The 19,833-nt window shown below is 44.7% G+C and overlaps 1 protein-coding gene across 15 annotated transcripts in view; it reads right to left on the bottom strand.

Annotated features, from left to right (window-relative positions):
- Positions 1-19,833, bottom strand: part of LOC147022564 (CAP-Gly domain-containing linker protein 4-like) — a 151,233-nt gene that overhangs the window by 95,521 nt on the left and 35,879 nt on the right. For all 15 annotated transcript variants that reach the window (XR_015059789.1, XM_085887275.1, XM_085887271.1 and 12 more), the window contains 2 exons: positions 6,232-6,325; positions 1,349-1,510 (listed from right to left, as the gene is read on the bottom strand). Coding sequence is in view for 14 of the 15 variants with exons in the window: in XM_085887275.1 (XP_085743401.1) it covers positions 1,349-1,510; positions 6,232-6,325 (256 nt within the window). In the remaining variant the exon portion in view is untranslated. The remainder of the gene's footprint in view (positions 1-1,348; positions 1,511-6,231; positions 6,326-19,833) is intronic.

Genomic DNA, 19,833 nt, shown 5'->3' with positions numbered 1-19,833 from the left:
CAAAAATGTGTTTTCACGTTGTGTGACGTCACGTCGTGAGGTTTAGTCCGATTAAGACGAGGTTTGGACGCGGACCGCCTCAGGTGGATTGCCTATCAGGTGTAAAAATTTAAGAACGACTGGTCCAGCCGTTTGGGCTGTAGACGACCGGACAAACAAACAAACCAACAAACGGAACAGACCAACATACTTGACAAAATCGAAGATTTCGCCAAGTAACAAACGGACCCAAATGCAACACCCTCTCCAAATCCTTTGGTGAGGGTAAAAATGAACACACATCCCAAACCGATGTAAACCGATTCACATGCAAAGCAACTGAAACCAAACAAAGGAACTCAGCAAAGGACAAACACTGGAGGAGACCATCTAGTCGAGCAAGCCTGTTATAACCACACAATTAACTTCCTCTATCAATTTACTCAACTTCCACCTTCTTCCATATGCAGCACATGAATGTGAGTAACATCATTTGCTGGGGGTGCAGCAGTGCCGTTGATGTGGTGCCCCCTCAAGGGAAGAGGAGGAATTTGCAATTTGTTCAGGGTGCCGGCGATAGCTCGCCGACTTGTCATGAAGTACACCGTGGGGTCTCTAACGTCCACCAACTAATGCTGGCAGATGGGACGCAGAGTTGAACTTCCATCTGAGGGACGGCACAAACATTGATGCCTTGCCCTGCCTGTAAAACACCAGGACGACCGTTTATAGCTGAGTCGGGATTCAAACCCAGGCTAGACAGCTCAGATGGGTGTGTGTGTACCTCTTGGCAATCATGCCAGCCTGACTCAACTTCAGTGTACCAGCAGGAACTCCATTGTTATTATCCTCTGGGGCTTTGTTGGTCTGCCAGAAGGCAGTACCCATGCTTCTGAAGCAGTCTCATGACAAGGATTAGACTGGGTGGTTTGCCATTGCCTTCCAAGCATTAGTCAGAGCAGGAACCTGTAATTTTCTATGGTCTCTGACTGCCAGCACACAATGGCCTACTCTGTGAAATATAGCATGGGATCTTCAATGTCGGCAAGTAGGACATCAGGTTAACCCCCAACCGACGGACAACACACTCGTCGATGGAACGCCCTGCCTGGGAAACACCAGGGTGACAGTTTATAGTCAGGTCGGGTATAAAAACCCCCCCCGAACAGCTCAAACGAGAGTACGCTACCTCGAACATATCAACCACAATATGCTTGTTTTTCCTGAATATTTCCTTTTTCTGGAGGGTGGTGGGGGAGATTGTATTAATGAAAGATCAAATTGTAATTTATTTCGACCATCATTGCTGGATCTTCATGGGAATGCTATAATCTTCTGTGAGCCTCATCAATTTGAGCAACAAGCATACCTGTTAATCCAGCAGTTTTGATAATGAGCTGGATGATCTCTGGTACGTCAAAGTAGGCTGCGTAGTGCAGGGCATTCATGTTGGTCCAGCGACTGCGCGCATTCACATCAGCTCCAAGTTCCAGCAGGTGAGCTGCAAAGCGCGTGGCTCGTGCCTGATCACCTGCACAAACGGTGGAACCATGTGACTCACGTGAGTACGATTCACATTTGCAGAGACTTACCTCCCCCTGCAAAAAACCTCCATCTCAAAACAAGGGAGTGCCACATTGTGCAAGGAAACTTGTCTACTTTGCAGTGTATCCATTGAAGATATTACATTAAATAAAGACTCCAAACACAATGAAATATTTAAAGGCAATACAGACTGTCCTTTTTGAAGTTTCCAAAAAATGAAAATTCAGCCATGAGGTCCAAGTACAATACATTCACCTATTTCAGGTAAAATTTTGTGGTTAGCAAGATTCAACTACATTCACATCAACAATGAATAACCAAATTCATCAATGGCCAACAGCATTCTCTGTCAAGGTCACAAAGCACTGGCAATGAGAAACAAACGAAAAAAAAAAAAAGGAAAAGAAGAATGACAACAAATGATGAGCTCAGGAGCATTGGGTCACATTAGTAATTATTTATATATATATATATATATATATATATATATATATATATATATATATATATATATATATATATATATATATATATATATATATCTTCTTCTTCTTCTTTCGGCTGCTCCCGTTTGGGGTCGCCACAGCGGATCATCCGTATGATCCGCAAAGTGATTTGGCACATATATATATATATATATATATATATATATATATATATATATATATATATATATATATATATATATATATACACACACCACAAACACACACAAAACAAATACTACCCGTCGCTTCGCTGACGGGGATACTGAGGTGGGGAGGGAAAAGGGGGGACAGGGAGAGAAACAGGAGAGAGAGAGAAGGTAGAGGGGGAAGAGAGGAGGGAGGGGAGGGAGGAGAAAGAGGGGTGGGGGAAAAAGAAGGCAGTGTTAGGTAAGAGGAAGGGAAGGCAGATGTGCGATGGAGCATTAATTACGATTCATACCATCTCATCAAAATGATTCTGCATGGAATAACAATGAAGATGGAAACAAAATAATGTCTGAAATCCATTTTCTAACAATTATATGATAAATACCGACCAGAAACAAACTCTTGTCCGGACATAAATACCGCCCGGACGCGTCCGGAGCTGAACACCGCCCAGAGAATCAAACTCGATTCTGAAAATAAATGCTGCCCGGAGACACACACTGCCCAGACACATCCGGCAATGTGACCACTCCTCATTTTCATAAATGCCAAGGTGAGCCAATGAAAAAAGCCAAGAATTCACAAGGCTTCGGAAAAGCGATGATTATAGAAAACCAAGATGCTAAGGTGAACAACAAATAGCCAAGATCTTGTGAAAAAAGCCAAGGAGTGGTCACACTGGCATCCGGAGCCAATCTGTCCAGAGACAAACTCTTCACTGACTTCACATATTCACTGCCCGGAAACAAACACCGTCCGGACATGTGCAGAGACAAAGACAGAGAGAGGGGGAGAGAGTGAGAGAAAGAGGGGGGGGGGAGAGTGAGATAGGTATGGGTGGAGGGTGCTGCATTGTATTGGGAGGTGGTAGAGCAAGGATGGGACAAAGACAAGAGAGGGGGAGGCAGGGGAGTTACCAGTGAGAATATGGTATGCTTTATGAACAACACACACACACACACACACACACACACACACACACACACACACACACACACACACACACACACACACACACACACACACACAATGCTGTATGTAACTTGTTAATTATTACAAAGGGAAATATGGGAACATAACACGTTTTTCACTCTCCAAAAACACACAAAACACACACACACACACCTCAGCGGTGTTTTTTATCACAAGTTTCTTGTTGACCATTTTGTTCTCCTGCTGAAGAAGCCATAATGGCAGAAGAAAAAAAAAAAGAGAGACTGCCCAGCACTTGTAAAAATCCATACTTCAATTGCACTCTTTGGGTGTTGGTCAATCCCTGTCCGTGGGAATGTTTTGTGGAGATCACCCCATGCTGTCTGTGTGCTCGTGCTGTCCGTCCCACGGTTCATCACATTCATTGTTCAAAACGGTTGTTTGAGGTGCCAAACAAAACGAGTTAAATGGCTTTCATTGTGCTCAGAAAATGGTGCAATTTCTGTAAATACAGCGGTGTTTGTAACAGTCGAATTGGGACTACATAGAGGATCTATTGTTCAAGTTTATAACTTCCTATAGTCAGAGAAACAAGGTAGATGGAAAGCACCGATTGTGTCAGGTTCTTCCTTTCACACCCCTTTCTAATTTTTTCACAATTCTCTTTATTCATTCCAATTATTTGACTTTCTTTTCCTCTCTTTCATTATCTATCTCTCAGGAGAAGTGAATTCTTGCAGGAATTTTTTTCTGTGAGGTTCATTTGGCTGCACCTGAATGGGTTGGAGGGTAGTGGAGTAGCGGCTGAAACCCGAATCCTATCCAAGTTCCTCCTGATGACTCCATCTTCGCTCTTTACTTATTCGGGTTCCTTATTGGTGTTCCGTTTGATTAATCAATGAATGTATACTATGTCATAGTTGCTTTGTTGTCCTAAGAAATTGGAGCTCTTGGAAGAGGAAGGTAACAGAGTAGAAAATACAGTGGAGGAGTGAGGCAACAAACATGGGAATGAACGAACTAGAAAAGAGGAATGGGAGGAAACAGAAACACATTGCCATGGCTGACAGGTTGGTGGTGTCTGTCTTCTTCTGCCTTCTTTATGGCCTTGCACCCTCTTCCCTCCCCATGCCTTACCACCCCCAGTTATTTGCAGGGCGCACGTGGTCCACCAGAAACCCCCAAAATCCAAGATCACTGCTCACCTCCACTCATTTGTTCCTCTTTTTTTCCTGCCTGCTGAACTAATTCCCACATTCTCTTCGATCATCATTCTCTTCGATAGGTTATTAACAACAATGACCGCACTGTGGTCACAACCTGCAACAAAACCTGGTGCCGGGCCGATGAGGAAACGCGTATTTAAAGGACTCTTAAAAGATGAGCAGTGAGATTGGGAAACACACATTTAATGACCGTTTTTACAGCCATTTTTCCCTGCTGTGCAGGGGTTGGGCTTTTTCTTGAGACAACGTTTTATGGCCGGATGCCCTTTCTGACACCAACCCTGGTCACCTCTTACGACACACAGGGATATGGTACACCTATTCTAACCGGGGCATACACCGGGACCAGTACACTGGCACTCATTTCGCCAACCTTGGAAGGATGACAGGCTGAGTCAACCCCTGGTGTTAATTCAGCAGCCAACGGTTCTTGAACTCAGGACCTGGGATCCCAAGCCGCCACCCTAACCACTAAGCCAACACCAGGCTTAAAACACACATATAATGCGATATTAAAATATTAACTCGACACCTCTCATCCATGTCGCATGGTCACGGATTGTTTAACCCCAAAATGGGGTCATTAAAAAATATATATATAAACGCAACACTTTCATTTATTTATTTATGGTTTTTTTTTTTTTTTATTTTTTTTTAGGGACACATGTACTGTGCGTGCTGACATGCTCAATTAAACTTTACTAACCATTTTATTCAATATAGATTAGATTTTTTTTTGGGGGGGAGGGGGATCCCTCATCATAAGTAAAACTTGACCCAAGCCATGCAAATGGAAATCTGATGCAACAAACTCAGGCAATGTATAAATCAGCGGAGGCCTACAGGCCCACCAGAAAACCAGGATGGTGGCCATATTATTTTATCTGGGTGCCATGGTTGGTGGAGTCCAGCGACAAATGTGGGTGGGGTCTGGCAGCTGTCCGACCAATGGGTGCACATTTCAAAAATAAACCCCAACAAAAACAACAACAACCACGTGGAGAACTTGTAGACATGCAACTCATCACAGGTAAGAATGCGAAGAATAACGTTTTACTCAACAGGATCTTCTTCTTCTAGCATATGGCAAATATCAGCTCCCAGATTAAAGTGCATCATAATAAATAATTAATAATACCTTTGGATAACAAACCCTGGTTTTCATCTCCATCACTACGGTGGTAAATAATCGACTATTGTTTGTGTTTTTTGAAGATTAAAGCAATGAAACCAAACATGGATATCAGGATGAATGAATGTTCTCGTGTTATGTGTTTGGGTAGAAAAGCTTGTGTTGAAGATACATCAACGTGAACTAGCCTACGGGTTGCAGATAAGGTACACGCGAGTCTGATGGGAAGAAATGCCATTTTCTCCATATTTAGTCCCTTTAAGTCAATGTTGGCAATACGTCCAAAAAGTAAATATTGTCCAAAACAAAACCACATATGCACAATTTCATCGACTGATCCATCCTCTTTGAAGAAACACCAACAGCAGAATAGAAGTGAGTGATATGAAGGTGTCACCAAAAAACAGTGTACTGTACAGTGAGGTCACAATCAATGCAATGTGAGGTCACCAACAATCATTGTACAGTGAGGTTCGAGTCCTGTAGAGAGGATCCAAGACAGCGATAAGAACAGTTGGGAAATTTAAACATGTTCTTCAATGAGCGTTAGTAAATGTACAAATTAAAGCATGAATGCTGTTAAAGAAGATAAAAAATTATTAAGAGTGAAGTGAGGCATTCAAGCAGAGAGAAGAGCAGGTAGATCAAGAAAAAATTACAGGTCAACCCAGGTCATCGTTACGTAAAACAGCTATTTGACCTGCCAAAGGTCACAAAAACAGAGGAAACATGGCCCAAAATAATCAAACACCACACATGATTAAAAGCAGTGGAATCTTACCAACCCCTGGTGCCCCAGCCTTGCATGTGAAATGCAGTAAAGTCATGTCAGTTAACCCATCTCGGTCATCAACGTTGCATCCTCTCTGCAGGATCTGCCAGAAGAAAATAATTAAATCAAAAGTATAAAAGGTGGGGGGGGTATGCAGGGAACACAATATCGAAACAGCGTTCAAACATTCAACCCGAACAACTAACTCCAGGCTCACTGCTCACCTCCACTCATTTGTCCCTCTTTTCTCTCACTTGTGGAACCAACTTTCTCAATCCGTGCAAATCCCATTATTCAAGATGCCTGATCGCTACCTCCCCAGCTCCCATTCGCCTTCTAAGGCCTCAAGGTGGCTGGTTGTTAATCACCTCTTCAGGTGATCCCTTCAGGTGATATGCATGATATTGTTATGGCCCGGGGTTCGAGGTTCGCCATGAGGCGGAGCACTCGAGTTCCTCCCGAACTCCCCGTCCTGAGGCCACCAGCTGCAGATAACTCTGTGGCCTGGTGGGTTGTTAAGCAACTACGAACGTCAATTGGTACTGCCAATCCTGGCAAGGTGTCACCACTTCACGTGGGTACCTTACCTTTGGACGGCCGCCCCAAGCAAGTTTTGTGCCCTCAACACACACCCGGATTATTGCCTAGTGATACAGTGAGTGTGCGCTGAATAACAAGAGAAAATCATGTGGGGTAGAACTTCCCAGCTAATGCTACATGTGGACTACACTGGACCATTGGATGAAAAGACACAGTACTGGGTACATTCACAATAATAAGCAAATTTTTTACAGTAAGGGTGAGGAAAGGTATGTGGAACCATAAGAAATGGATTTATTACAGCAATATTTGTGCAGCAAGGGAGAGCAAGGATTGGTGAGGTGCGGCAAAAGAAATGCAAACACAAGAGACCCAATGCAGAGTTACCCCAATCCTAAAACTTCAACAATCTTAATTATGCTAACAAAACAGGTGCCATCAGAATCATTCCCCGAGGAAATTAGAAAGTCCAGAGAGAGGGAGAGGGAGAGGGAGAGGGAGAGGGAGAGGGAGAGGGAGAGGGAGAGGGAGAGGGAGAGGGAGAGGGAGAGGGGGAGGGGGAGAGGGAGAGGGAGAGGGACAGGGAGAGGGAGAGGGAGAGCGAGAGGGAGAGGGAGAGAGAGAGGGAGAGGGAGAGAGAGAGGGAGAGAGAGAGGGAGAGAGAGAGAGACGGGAGACGGGAGACGGAACGAGGAGTTGGCGACCTCTTTTTATCTGGTGCAGTCGACAGACCAACGCAAACCCAGTCATTAAGGAGGGGGGAGGGAAACTCAGGGTGTCCATGGTGCATGATTGGAGTGAGGTGCGATGAGCGGTGCAGTGATTAGCAAGTGAAGTGCAGAGAAGATGGTGTAAAGATCTGGATCAAGGGGGATTGGAAATAAAGCAATGAAGGTGTGAGAAGATAGTTCTAAAGTGAAGTGTAAAGAGGTCTGCACGTGTCCTGTCTAAACTGTGCCCAGTCTGGTGCCTGTCTCTGCTCGTTGTGCACTTCATTCCACTTGCTTGCTCCGTTCGCTCCACCAAGCTCCATTGTCTTCCGACCCATGACCACTAGAACGCCAATTACCAGAACCGAGCCCGAAGTGCAGGACGCACAGCCTTTATAATCCCCTGGTGGGGGCGGTGCTTAGAAGCAAATCACGCAGTGATGGGTGTTTTCCAGTGCCCTTGGTGGTGTGCAGACCATTACCATGTCGTTGGCCCAGCCCATGCAATGGTTCGGCAATGCAAATAGCCTCAGTCACTCTGCACTCTGCCACACGATCAATCTCCGAGATTAACATGGTGATGTGCATTCGGTCGACCGCCTTGGCCATGAACGCGTGCCAAACACGCAATGGAGGCCATAATTGAGCGGAACTCTGGGGCGATCCACACAACATCGAACGGAGCGCACATTTGCACCTCAAGTTACATGCTGGAGCGTCCCGATCCGAGTATGTACTATGGTGCATTGGGCACCCCCTCCCCCCGTCTCCTGCCGGTCCAGAAGGCCGTGGTGAACATCAGTGGTGATGGAGGGTGAGCAATGGCAGCAGTGAGGTCGCGTAGTGATTCATGAGGGAGGTTGGTGGTCGTTTGTTGTGGCTGTTAATGGCGAAGGGAATCGAGCTTGTGTTGTGGTCTGATGGTGTGGGGATTTTTATAAAGGTACTGTGGTGGTGCTTGAAATGCTGCAACGTTGGAGTTTGAGTCAGATGAATTCTGAGGTGCAACGTCTGTTGAATAATGGTGTACGATTTGAAGTGGTTTTTGGCGTGCGTATGCAATGGCTTGCCTGTTGTTATGGTCTGCATGCTTGAGTGAAGAAAGGTTGTGTGCAGCAAAGAAAAATAATATAAAGAATGAAGGATGGGTAAAGAATGGAAAGGAAAACATTACCTACATCCCACGCAACATATATCGTCCCATAAACCAACTACAGATGAGGGAAGAGCCATCTAAAATGAATACCAATGAAATAACTTTCAGGACTGTGATATGTTGTGTGCCATTGTATTGGGGGAGTGCCGGTTTCACAGAACAGTGACAATATTTTATACCCACATTAACCCTCTGCAAGCTCGGCCCTTCCATGCTTTGTTATCGTGTTCCCCACCCCTCCCCCTCTTTCATTTTTGCTTTCTGTTGCATCCCCATTTTGTTTTTTTTGTATACATTGTTGAGGCTTATATGACAGCGAACACGCAATGCAACAGCAAGGGGGGCATTAGACAAGAGGGCCGGGAGAGGGAAGGACAAAACAGTGGGGAACAGAGACATAGGGAGATCTGTGGAAGGGAGAGGGATGGGGGCTGGGAACACGATGGAAAACAAGATGGACATTATTTTCCAGAGGATTTTCCAGAGTCCGAGAGATCATTGATGAAAACCAGAAAAAGAACAGGGCCCAGAACACTGCCTTGTGGAACTCCAGTCTGGACAGGAAGAGGGGATTAAAGAACTCCATTTAGGGCCACACATTGACTGCGACAGGAGAGGAAGTCTGCGAGCCATGAGTGGAGATGGCCTTGGATACCATAGGAAGAGAGTTTGGTGAGCAGGGCAGGGTGCCAGACTGTGTCAAAAGTACGCGATATGTCAAGGGATATGGCTCGGATTTCATGTCTGGCATTGAGGACCTCCATCCATTGTTGGGAGAGCAGAAGCAGCACATCCAGAGTAGAGTGACCCATTCTGAAACCAAATTGATGATCGGAAATCAAGCCATTGGAGAAGAGGAAGGATTTAATATCTGAAGCGATGATGGATTCCGTAACCTTGCTGATGATTGAGAGAAGGCCGATTTGTCTGTAGTTGCAGGGATCTGTTTTTGCACCTTCTTTATGCAGAGTGGTAATGTTTGTTGATTTCCAAGGAGATGGTAGATGACCTTGAGTAAATGAGAGGGTGAATAGAACAGAAAAAGGGTGAGCAAGAGCAGAGGAGCAGGTGTTTAGGACACGTGGGCTGATGCCATCTGGACCGGTTGCAGAATCTGAGTCGAGGTTTGACAGCAAGCTCCCCACTTTATCAGAGGAAAAGGACACAGAGTCCAAAGACAGTTCGGTGTGACTGGGTAAGGTGGGTACAGAAAGTGATGGGTTTCATTCACAAGATTTTGATGGAAACACTGAGTTTTGGCATTCAGCCTTTTCATGTGCGGTATCAGCAGTGTGCCCATTTGAGGTAAGGCAAGGGATGGAGGGGGAACATACACCGGAAATAGATTTGATTAGACGCCACCAGGATTTGGAGGAGCGAGAGAGGTTTGAGAGTTCAGACTTGAGCTTTGAAAGATGTTGTTTTCTGGCTCTCCTGAGGGTAGATACACACTTGTTCTGAACTTTATGGAAGGAACTGAGATTGCCTTCAGTTGGGTTTGCTTTCCATGAGGCAAAGGCAAGTTGTTTCAGGACAACTGCCTCGTCACAAGCTTCACTGAACCATGGGCCGGAGGAAGGGTAGGAGAACTGAAGACGAGAGGGGATAAATCTGTGCATGACAGAGAGCAAGTTTCTTTGAAATAATTCCCAGGTCGGGTTGATGTTGGAGAAAGTAGCATCCCCATTTTCCCCTTCCTCTTCCTCTTCTTACTGTGTTTGAGTTTGTTCACCCTCTGTGTCCTCTTCTCCCTCCCCTTGATCTCATTCTTCCTCCAAAGGTCTGTCCCTCTACTCTGGTGTTTCCCCTTTCCACTGTGTTCGAGTTGTCCTGTTCTGTGTTGTAGCTCTTCCATGAGCCTCGACTTTGTACACAATAAAACATAAAAATAAAAACACAGCATAACCTTTCAACAGACGATAAAAACGTTTATATAATAGTTTTCATTCCACACATTAAGATACGATTGGTGGAGTAGTCCTGCCATCTACCGTTAGCAGAGAGAGGATAACATGGATGTGTGTAAAGAGCATGCAAATTGGTAACAATGCCGGTCTGCACATGATTATAAACAAACATACATTGATTGGCACAAAGCGCTTTTTAATAACACGTGTGACCATCCTCAACACCAAAACAAACGTGTACACATCTCATCATTGACAAGAACAGATGATCCAACTCTATTCTGTTGGATTTTGTACCAATCTGCCATCAGCACAACTTCCGGTTGATCACAAGAGTAAGAGAATGTGAGTGGACTCTGTGACCACAGACGTGCCTCCCTGGGACGGCCCAAGCATGTTCAATCGGATTCAAGTCCCAAGATCATGCAGATCAGTACATGCGAGTGATGTGGTTAAGAATGTCGTCATCCGTAAAGATCAAGTTGTGAAAATGCTGTTGGGCAAGAGGGACAACTACAGACATGATCATCTCAAATCAGTCATAACACTTCTCCAAATGTTGACAAGATCAATTATTCGGTCAACTTGAATGTTAACCGAGCTGTTAACCGACCATGAAGCTATGATGTTGCCTAATAGCACAATGAGCAATTCGCTCCTCCACCCCACTCTCATCTACAGATTCCAACTGTTGAAGACCTGGAAGAATTTACATTCATCAGTGAAAAGAAAAGAACATGACACCAACGGTTCACCCTGCAGTTGTAATCTTGTGTTGCTCATTGGATGTGCTGCTATTAATAGTGGTATTACAGGGATATGGAGTAGTGGTCTTCTGGACCTCATACTGCAGGCATGAAGTCTGAAGCCTACTCTGAACGGTCCAGGTCGAAATTCACTGATTCATTATGAAGAGATCGTGCTCTTGAAAAGCAGTTCCTTCTGGCAAAGGTGACAAGATAACGATTTCATGACGGGTTGTAATTCAGACATGAACGAGGTCTCTCTGCAAACTGTTCGGTGTGACGGTACCTTGTCAGTGGTCAGATGCAGTGATGAGCATTACACTGGTAAGGAATGGCAATCTGAGTCATACCCCCTTCACCCATCCTGATATCATGAGATAACTGGGCCGACAGGATTGCCTCGAGGTACGTACACTCCCCTCTAAGCTGTCGAGCTTGGGTTTGAATCCCGACCCAGCTATAACCTGTTATCCTGCTGTTTCACAGGCAAGGTGATTCATCAATGTGTGTGCCATCCCTCGGATGGACATCCCATCTGCCAGCATTTGTTTGTGGACGTTAAAGACGCCATGGTGTCCGCGAAGAGTAGGCGAGCTGTTGCCGGCACTCTGAACACATTACAAATTCCTGCTCAAATCAGCAGAAGGCACTCCATCCACATCCTCAAACAAATGAAGAAGAATGAGCTAACTAATTTGGTGGAGACCATGTGGGTGGCCAATTTATCGAGGGTATTGACATGGCTCATGTGCAGACATATACACAGATTCGTAGGAGACTTCTTGCTGTACGTCCAATTTCCTGATCACTTTTATTTCGTCAATAGCCATGACCAAGGAACTAAGAGACTCAATACATATGAATAAGAAAATTATTAACCGTGAATCCATAGTTGTTGTTATTTTTGTACACACAGTCAAGGCTCATGGAAAAGGTAAAACAGAATGGAATGGAACAAAATGGAAAGGGGACGAACACTAACAGCAGAATAAAAATGAGAGCAATTTTTGTTAAGAACCTTAACTACACTATTTTTAAGAGAACACGGCACTCGGTAGAGCACATCCCTCTGCCAGGCTGAACAGTTTACATTCTGTATCCACCAATAGGTCAGATCTGGATCCAGACTTTAACCAAAATCTAATTGGCTTGTTATCGTTGTTATGATGATGATATGCTAGGTGGTCATATTTGAGCCATAATTGAATAATCAATAGTCAATAGTTGTATATTAATCAGCTGTCAGGATTCAAACCTTGCTTTAAAATGTTGCTTTAAATGTTTCATGCTGTTTTCACTATGTCTTTGATAACCCTTTATGGCTCTGCAGCTGCACAACAGCATGTCCTTGGGAAAACTGTGTATGCTGATATCCCACACATTCCTGTTCTTAGTCATCACCAGAGTTTCGCCTTTGCTATCAGCAGGTGCCAGTGTAGGGGTGTAGGAGTCTTAGAAAGTTATTAGTTTGCAAGATGAACTGTTGGGTTGCGAATCTGAGGATTGACTGATTCAACTTCCCTGAGGGCCCCTAGGGAGGGGGGAAAGAAGCCCACTGCCGCATTTATTTCTTTATTTCTTTATCCCTTAGCACACACTTATAGTCCACACCCAGTTCTGCTTTTGTGTGATTATATAAACAACTGTTTTGAAGTAAAAATCTCAATGTGGTCCGGGTGCACCTGACTGAAGGGCCTTTGGGCTGCATTCCGCATGCGTAGTGCCATCTTCTGAAATAAATCATATCATTCGAGAACCCTCATTCGACTCTGTCATTACTCGGCCGGGTGAAGAGTCATAACAATTGGCGACGAGGATGGGATGCGACTGATGCTGGCGGTGTGGACGGCGGGACTCCACTTGGTGTACAGCGATCGCAAGGGTTCAGCTAAAGGTACGTGGAAATTGCACATATAGGGCACCTAAGACAGGGAGCCCTAGTTAGGTGAAAACTGTACACTTGGTGGGCAGTGCCCCACTGGACGCAGCTCCAGGATCTGCTCGGATCAAGAACTGTAACGGTAAAACATATGAGGTGATTCGAATGCGGTTTGTTTGAAGGGCACAAAGAGGGCTGGCAGGCCGTATGTTAGAACTGGTAAGGGTCGAGGATAAAGGTATCCGTGTGAAATAAGGAGGAAACAGGTTGGAATCCTGTACCATAGAGAGGGAAGGTTAGAGGCCTTCATTGGGTTTGAGGCTATTAGGCGGCGGGTCGAAAGGGATCTCGGTCCCGGTGTAAAAGGAGAAACGATTTACAGCTATTAGGCGGCTGATTGAAAGGGATTTCGGTCCCGAGGTAAAAGGAGAAACGATTTACAGCTATTAGGCGGCTGATTGAAAGGGATCTCGGTCCCGGTGTAAAAGGAGAAACGATTTACAGCTATTAGGCGGCTGATTGAAAGGGATTTCGGTCCCGGTGTAAAAGGAGAAACGATTTACAGCTATTAGGCGGTTGGTAAGATAAGAACAAAAGATGGGGAATAACTCTGCAAAGAACATAGAGTTACCCAAAGGAACAACACTTAAAGTTATCGGTGAAAGTGGAAAACACTGGAGAGCATTTGCAGCGTGGCTAACGGAGTCACAAAGTGAGACAGGACGTAAGCGATTTGATTCAGAGGGAATCTTGAACCAACGGGAAAAGAACACAAGGTTAATGAGCCAGGAGAAGGGCTGTTTGTAGAGTTACCTATTTGGATGTATTTGTGAATACAATGTGGTGGGGAAGGTTGAGTTTTGTGTTAGACGTAAGTTGAGTGTTCCAACCTGGAACTTGTATGTGTGGAACAACTTGTATGTTTGTATGGAAATAATGATTGGTCGTCATCGTTAATGTGAAGACTTTGGACGAGGTGAATTGCGCACACCAAATCCGGAGGAAGGACGATGATGACCGATTCTGCACGTGTTGTTAATTCATAGTGATGGGCAAATGTCATTGAGTGTGTGTGTGTGAGTGTGTGTGTGTGTGAACTCGATGGGGAATTGAATGATTAAAACCACTTCAGCAGACAGTTTGGGGATTATGTGTGAAAATTCCCTACAGTACTCGTGCTGTGTGTGGGATGTCAAATGGACCAACGTTCGGGTTTTCTCATGGTCCGATAAACTCTGTATGCTGTTTTGGCTTTGAACACTGTACGTGATACGTGATAAATGGATGGTCTCCACGGAGCATCATTTTGATTTCAAATTCAAATTCAGTTCTGTTTCCACTTTGCATGTTTCGTAAGGCTGATCGACGTTACGGGTTCGTTTTAACGTCAGTTTCAATTCTGTTTCATTGTTGGGGTCATTAAGCATGTTTTATACTTGATTTTCGTAAATCTGGGAAAAAAACTGATATTTTATGGGGTTTTGCGAGTCACGTGACGTGCCGTAGGATTTAACAGGCGCGACGAAAGCACGAAATCGTCCCGTCGAAGGACAGCTTATCGTGAGGGTTTACGAAATGGATTAACACATTTTACAAAGTTTGGGGACGCCCTTCTTAGGATTCTGTAAAAATTACGATTTAAAACGAACGTATTTGAGATGTCGTCAAATATTTGTTACGTGAGTTTGATCGTAAAAACCAACGCGCTGATAAGACGTATTGCTCATGTGAGTGCGTGATGACGTAATCACGCATGGGCCCAGCGCGCTTTGTCAAACTTGAAAGTGCAATTAACACCCTGCTGTGAACGTGCCTGCTTGTCGGAGCAATGTACGAGAATTTCTCGAGGCGGCAGATTTTGAATATGGTGGACAAACTAGATTTTAAAGAGATAGCTTTGTGGTAAAATTAATTAATAAAGACATTGACGTTTCAAAGGATCGCTCGATTTTGTGTTTCGAGGCGAGTGCACGCACTATCGGTACATAGAAGCGACAATACTTTGAAACAAGGCTGTGATATATGCTTGTTCCGGTTGTTGTTGTTGTTGTTGTTGATTGGGCTTCGTGACCGAAAAAGGGAAAAAAATAGCCGCGGGAGAGACGCGGGACCGAGGGATTTAGGATAGATGGAAAGGGGGATTTAAATGCTTTGAACAAGGAACGGATTTTATTTAAAGTGGGTTTATCTTTTTAGCCGCGTCTTGCGTAGCGAACGCCAGCTCTAAGAGAGTTCCGCGTTGTTCTTATTATTATTATTATTCTGGTAAAGACAAAACCTTTAGGACGTGGCTCTTGGACACATTTGTCCTTGTTTACATGTCAGACATCCAAGAACAAGGACGTTTGGTAGGCTACGCACTGATGAGGATAGCGGTGTTTTTGGGAAAAATTACGGGCGGAGCTCGTGCTGTTTGAACACGCAGCCATCGTGGGCCTTGACGAGGGAGCGTTTCGATTCTCTGCCTGTCGGGGTCGAGCTGTTTGTCTGGAAGCGGACAGAAAAGCATGTCTGTTGTCTTTATATGAGCCTCTATCTGTCAGGATAAATTCATTGGATTTGGGAAGCATAAGCGGAATTAAAGGGATGTAGAGTAACGGTTGCTTAGCAACGACATCGATCTGGAAGGAATGGAATTGGCTTTGCACTGCACTCACTGTCGACTACGATGAAACAGGACAGGATTATGAATACGTGGCCAAAGCACATTGAGATTACACCGTCAAACGCTCTCTGATGAAAACCAACCGATGGATCGGGAAGGAAGGAGCGGCGGTGGAGGTGAAACAAGCCGCCAGAGAGCGCGAACTAATGAAGCACAGAGAAGGACTAACACCGTACATCTCAATGGCAGTTAGTAACAGACATAGTGCAGGGGAGTTAGGAAGAATGGTGAACAGATTGAGATGCGCCCCAGAACCACAAGATGGGGCAACGAACACCAGAACACTTTACAGGCCGTCAGACAAGGAGATGGATGGAAGGTATGCTTGCCTGATCAAAATCTACAGTAGTGTACAGTAAGGTCTCTGGCCTTCACATCCACTCACCACGCACCCAGAGCAACTTCCAGTCCTGCAAGCTCTTGTCATGGTTGGAGCCTCATACGGAGGTATCATTTAAAAATAATCTTTTACACAAATACTTGTCATTATGTTGCAGTTGACTGCAGTGTTCAGTGCAGTGGCATGCTGTAAACCTGTAAACCTTGGAGTAAACGTCAGAACCTTTGACGACACAATATGCAACTCCTGGTACTCACACTACTCCTTTGTGGGGGGAACCTATCACTAGGCAGCACACTAACACACTCAAGCCAAAGAAACCGTATACACCTCCGTGGCAAAGGGGGACACGGAAATGAACCAGTACCAACCCCACAGCGACATAGGAGGGGAGCGGCTGGAGAAAGAATGGAAGCAGGTGAATACGCAAGGTTGGGAAAACATACAACCAAGAACTAGATAAGGTAAAGATATTTTCAAAGGAACCTGGCAAGACCGCACCACTCATTTCCAGAGGGCTGACAACCATCCAGCCACAGCAGCTCATAGAACTGTCTTGCGTCCAAGCCGAGGAAACTTACGATTTGATAGAACGAAACGAGGAAATAAAATCGATTAGATGGTCTTATGCTATGACAAAACCTGTTGGGGGGCGACGTCAGAAAATGCAGAAAAGACAGAAGTGGCTTGGCAGAACAAAACGCAAGACAAAACCCAGCGGGGGCACTTTGCACAAATAGGATTCATATGGGGTCAACACGCATCTCTAATTACCCAAGTTCCATGGGCCCCTAAAGAACCCTTTTGGAGTATAGTTGTGAAATCTTGTGAAAATACAGTAACCTCCCGGAGAAGAACACATTTCACTTATAGGTGTTTTCACCTATAAGGCTTGAAGCTCTCACTAGCGATCGAGTGGAACGCAAGGAGGGTTACGCAGGGTGGAGATCTATATTTCATGACTGGGGAGACTGGTTACTGTGTCTGGTAGGGGCAGCAATCCTAATCATCATGGGAATCATTTTTGGAGTATTTCTGATCAAACGTCTCATTTCCATTTGTCTAAAGAAATGCTGTGAAGCCTCACCCCTCACCCAGGCCATCATAATAATTAACAGCGAACTCATGGAGGAAGACCCCGAGGACCTCTGTATGGGGCCACAACCAGACCCGACCCCCACCAGCTGAGGAGCCAACAAGGTGTTCTGGCAGAGGGCGCCCTGGGGAAGACTCTTCCAGGTATTACTGATTACTCAACGAACTTTCAAGTGAAAAGGTAAGCCAAACATGGACTCACGCATCTCACTACACACGAAGATACAGGAAGTTGTAACAAGAAAGAAAGGAAATCTACAAGTAAAATGCTGATGGAGGTTTATGATAGATGTGGCAGTGTTTTGACTAGCATATGCATAATCGTGGAAAATGGACAATACCAGGTAGTGAAGGCATGTATGGAAAATACTTGTATGACCCTTATATGTAAATATGCATCTCATGAGACTCTTTTGTCTTCTAGCGCAAGTTGAGAAAGGAGCTTACACCATGCCTTGAGCGCTCACAGTGCTGCTCACCCATTATTACATTTGCATATTGTAAATATTATTGTTGTAATTAGTGTCGAGTATAATTGCCTAAATAATAATGTTGCTGTTAATATTGTATAGACTTGTAGTGCCTTTAATATTGTGTGGACTTAACATCAAATTTGTATATGACAACTTAATGGGAGACTTGTGGCAGTGGGCAAGACAAAAGGCAACAGAAGCTAACCTGAACCACCGGCAGTTGGGGACTTCTCATTTGGGGAATGTTGATGGCTATCCACGGCATTTGCAAATCCCGTTTGGCAGGCACGGGGGCCTAGGGGTAGCTGCTACAGGAACCAAATAGGGATCCACTCGGTTGGTGAGTATCAGGTATGGCTGGGTATGGTCAAATATGACCAAGGAGGGAACTGTTATGATGATGATATGCGAGGTGGTCATATTTGAGCCATAATTGAATAATCAATAGTCAATAGTTGTATATTAATCAGCTGTCAGGATTCAAACCTTGCTTTAAAATGTTGCTTTAAATGTTTCATGCTGTTTTCACTATGTCTTTGATAACCCTTTATGGCTCTGCAGCTGCACAACAGCATGTCCTTGGGAAAACTGTGTATGCTGATATCCCACACATTCCTGTTCTTAGTCATCACCAGAGTTTCGCCTTTGCTCTCAGCAGGTGCCAGTGTAGGGGTGTAGGAGTCTTAGAAAGTTATTAGTTTGCAAGATGAACTGTTGGGTTGCGAATCTGAGGATTGACTGATTCAACTTCCCTGAGGACCCCTAGGGAGGGGGGAAAGAAGCCCACTGCCGCATTTATTTCTTTATTTCTTTATCCCTTAGCACACACTTATAGTCCACACCCAGTTCTGCTTTTGTGTGATTATATAAACAACTGTTTTGAAGTAAGAATCTCAATGTGGTCCGGGGGCACCTGACTGAAGGGCCTTTGGGCTGCATTCCGCATGCGTAGTGCCATCTTCTGAAATAAATCGTATCATTCGAGAACCCTCATTCGACTCTGTCATTACTCGGCCGGGTGAAGAGTCATAACACTCGTCACCTAACCAACTCATCCACCAAGTTTTGTCATAACTCATCCACAACTTGTTGATATATCATGTTATGTATCGTTTTTGGCCCCATCTCTCAATGGTAAAGAATCAGTTTTTTTTTTTTTTTAAAGAAAAGAAAAACAATCTCATGTCCAAATTCGGATTTGGATCTTCATCAAAATCGAATCAATTTGTCCTTGTCAAACACGCAAGCTGTCCACAAAGTTTCATCCGAATCCATCCATAACCTGTTGAGAAATCCTGCTCACAGACAAACAGAGGTGAAAAAAATAACCATCCACCTTCAGTGGCGGAGCTAGTCAGAGTGCACCGAAGCTCACTTAGTAACACATGACAATTTGGTTTGGCCCATTTGGTGTTTTCCTTTATCCCTCATTTAGTAATGTGCTTGTATCAAAATAGTGTTATGGATTAGTAAGAATCCTACATGATTGGAAATGCTAAGGTGTTCTGTGAAAAAGGCAACCTTAATTGCATAAGTATTGTGGTTACTGTGTGAAAGGACACTTGTGTAAACAGCAGAATGCGTCAGTGGCACTCGGCACAGTGAGGGAGTGTCAACAGAAGTTTGAGGATAACTTTTGTTGAGGCTACACTGTTCGAGTAACATGACAGCTATACTCCTATATTAAAGTGAAACGGACTGGGGGAAAGATTTGTTATGGGACACGATGCTTCGAACCAATGGTCAGGTTTTTGGTCAGTCTTGAAATGCAGACTGTCACCTGGGTTTGGGGTGACTTTGTGTCACTTTAATAAAAGGTGAGTGGGGAGCTCTTCAAGGAGAGGAGGTTTGAGACATGAACCAGAGATTCAGCTCCAACAGAGTGCTGGGCATTTGGAGTGGTGGAGTGCAGTCAAGTTCGTTTTGCGAAAGCGAGCTGTGCATGGCTGGATGGGCTGCTACGGCTTCGGGCACCCTTTAACGTAGTTCGCATGCTGATCACAGACCCGAATATAACCCATTGCGTCTTTGCAGATGCGGGTTAATCCTGCCTGCTGACTGGTTGAGTTCACAAGGTACAACACCACCATGGTTATCATC

Source organism: Eptatretus burgeri, chromosome 7, assembly GCF_056783735.1.
Source record: "Eptatretus burgeri isolate ZD-2024b chromosome 7, Ebu_testis_v1, whole genome shotgun sequence".
Taxonomy (NCBI): domain Eukaryota; kingdom Metazoa; phylum Chordata; class Myxini; order Myxiniformes; family Myxinidae; genus Eptatretus; species Eptatretus burgeri.
Note: the sequence above shows the minus strand (reverse complement) of the source record. Positions and strands in the feature narration are given on the sequence as shown.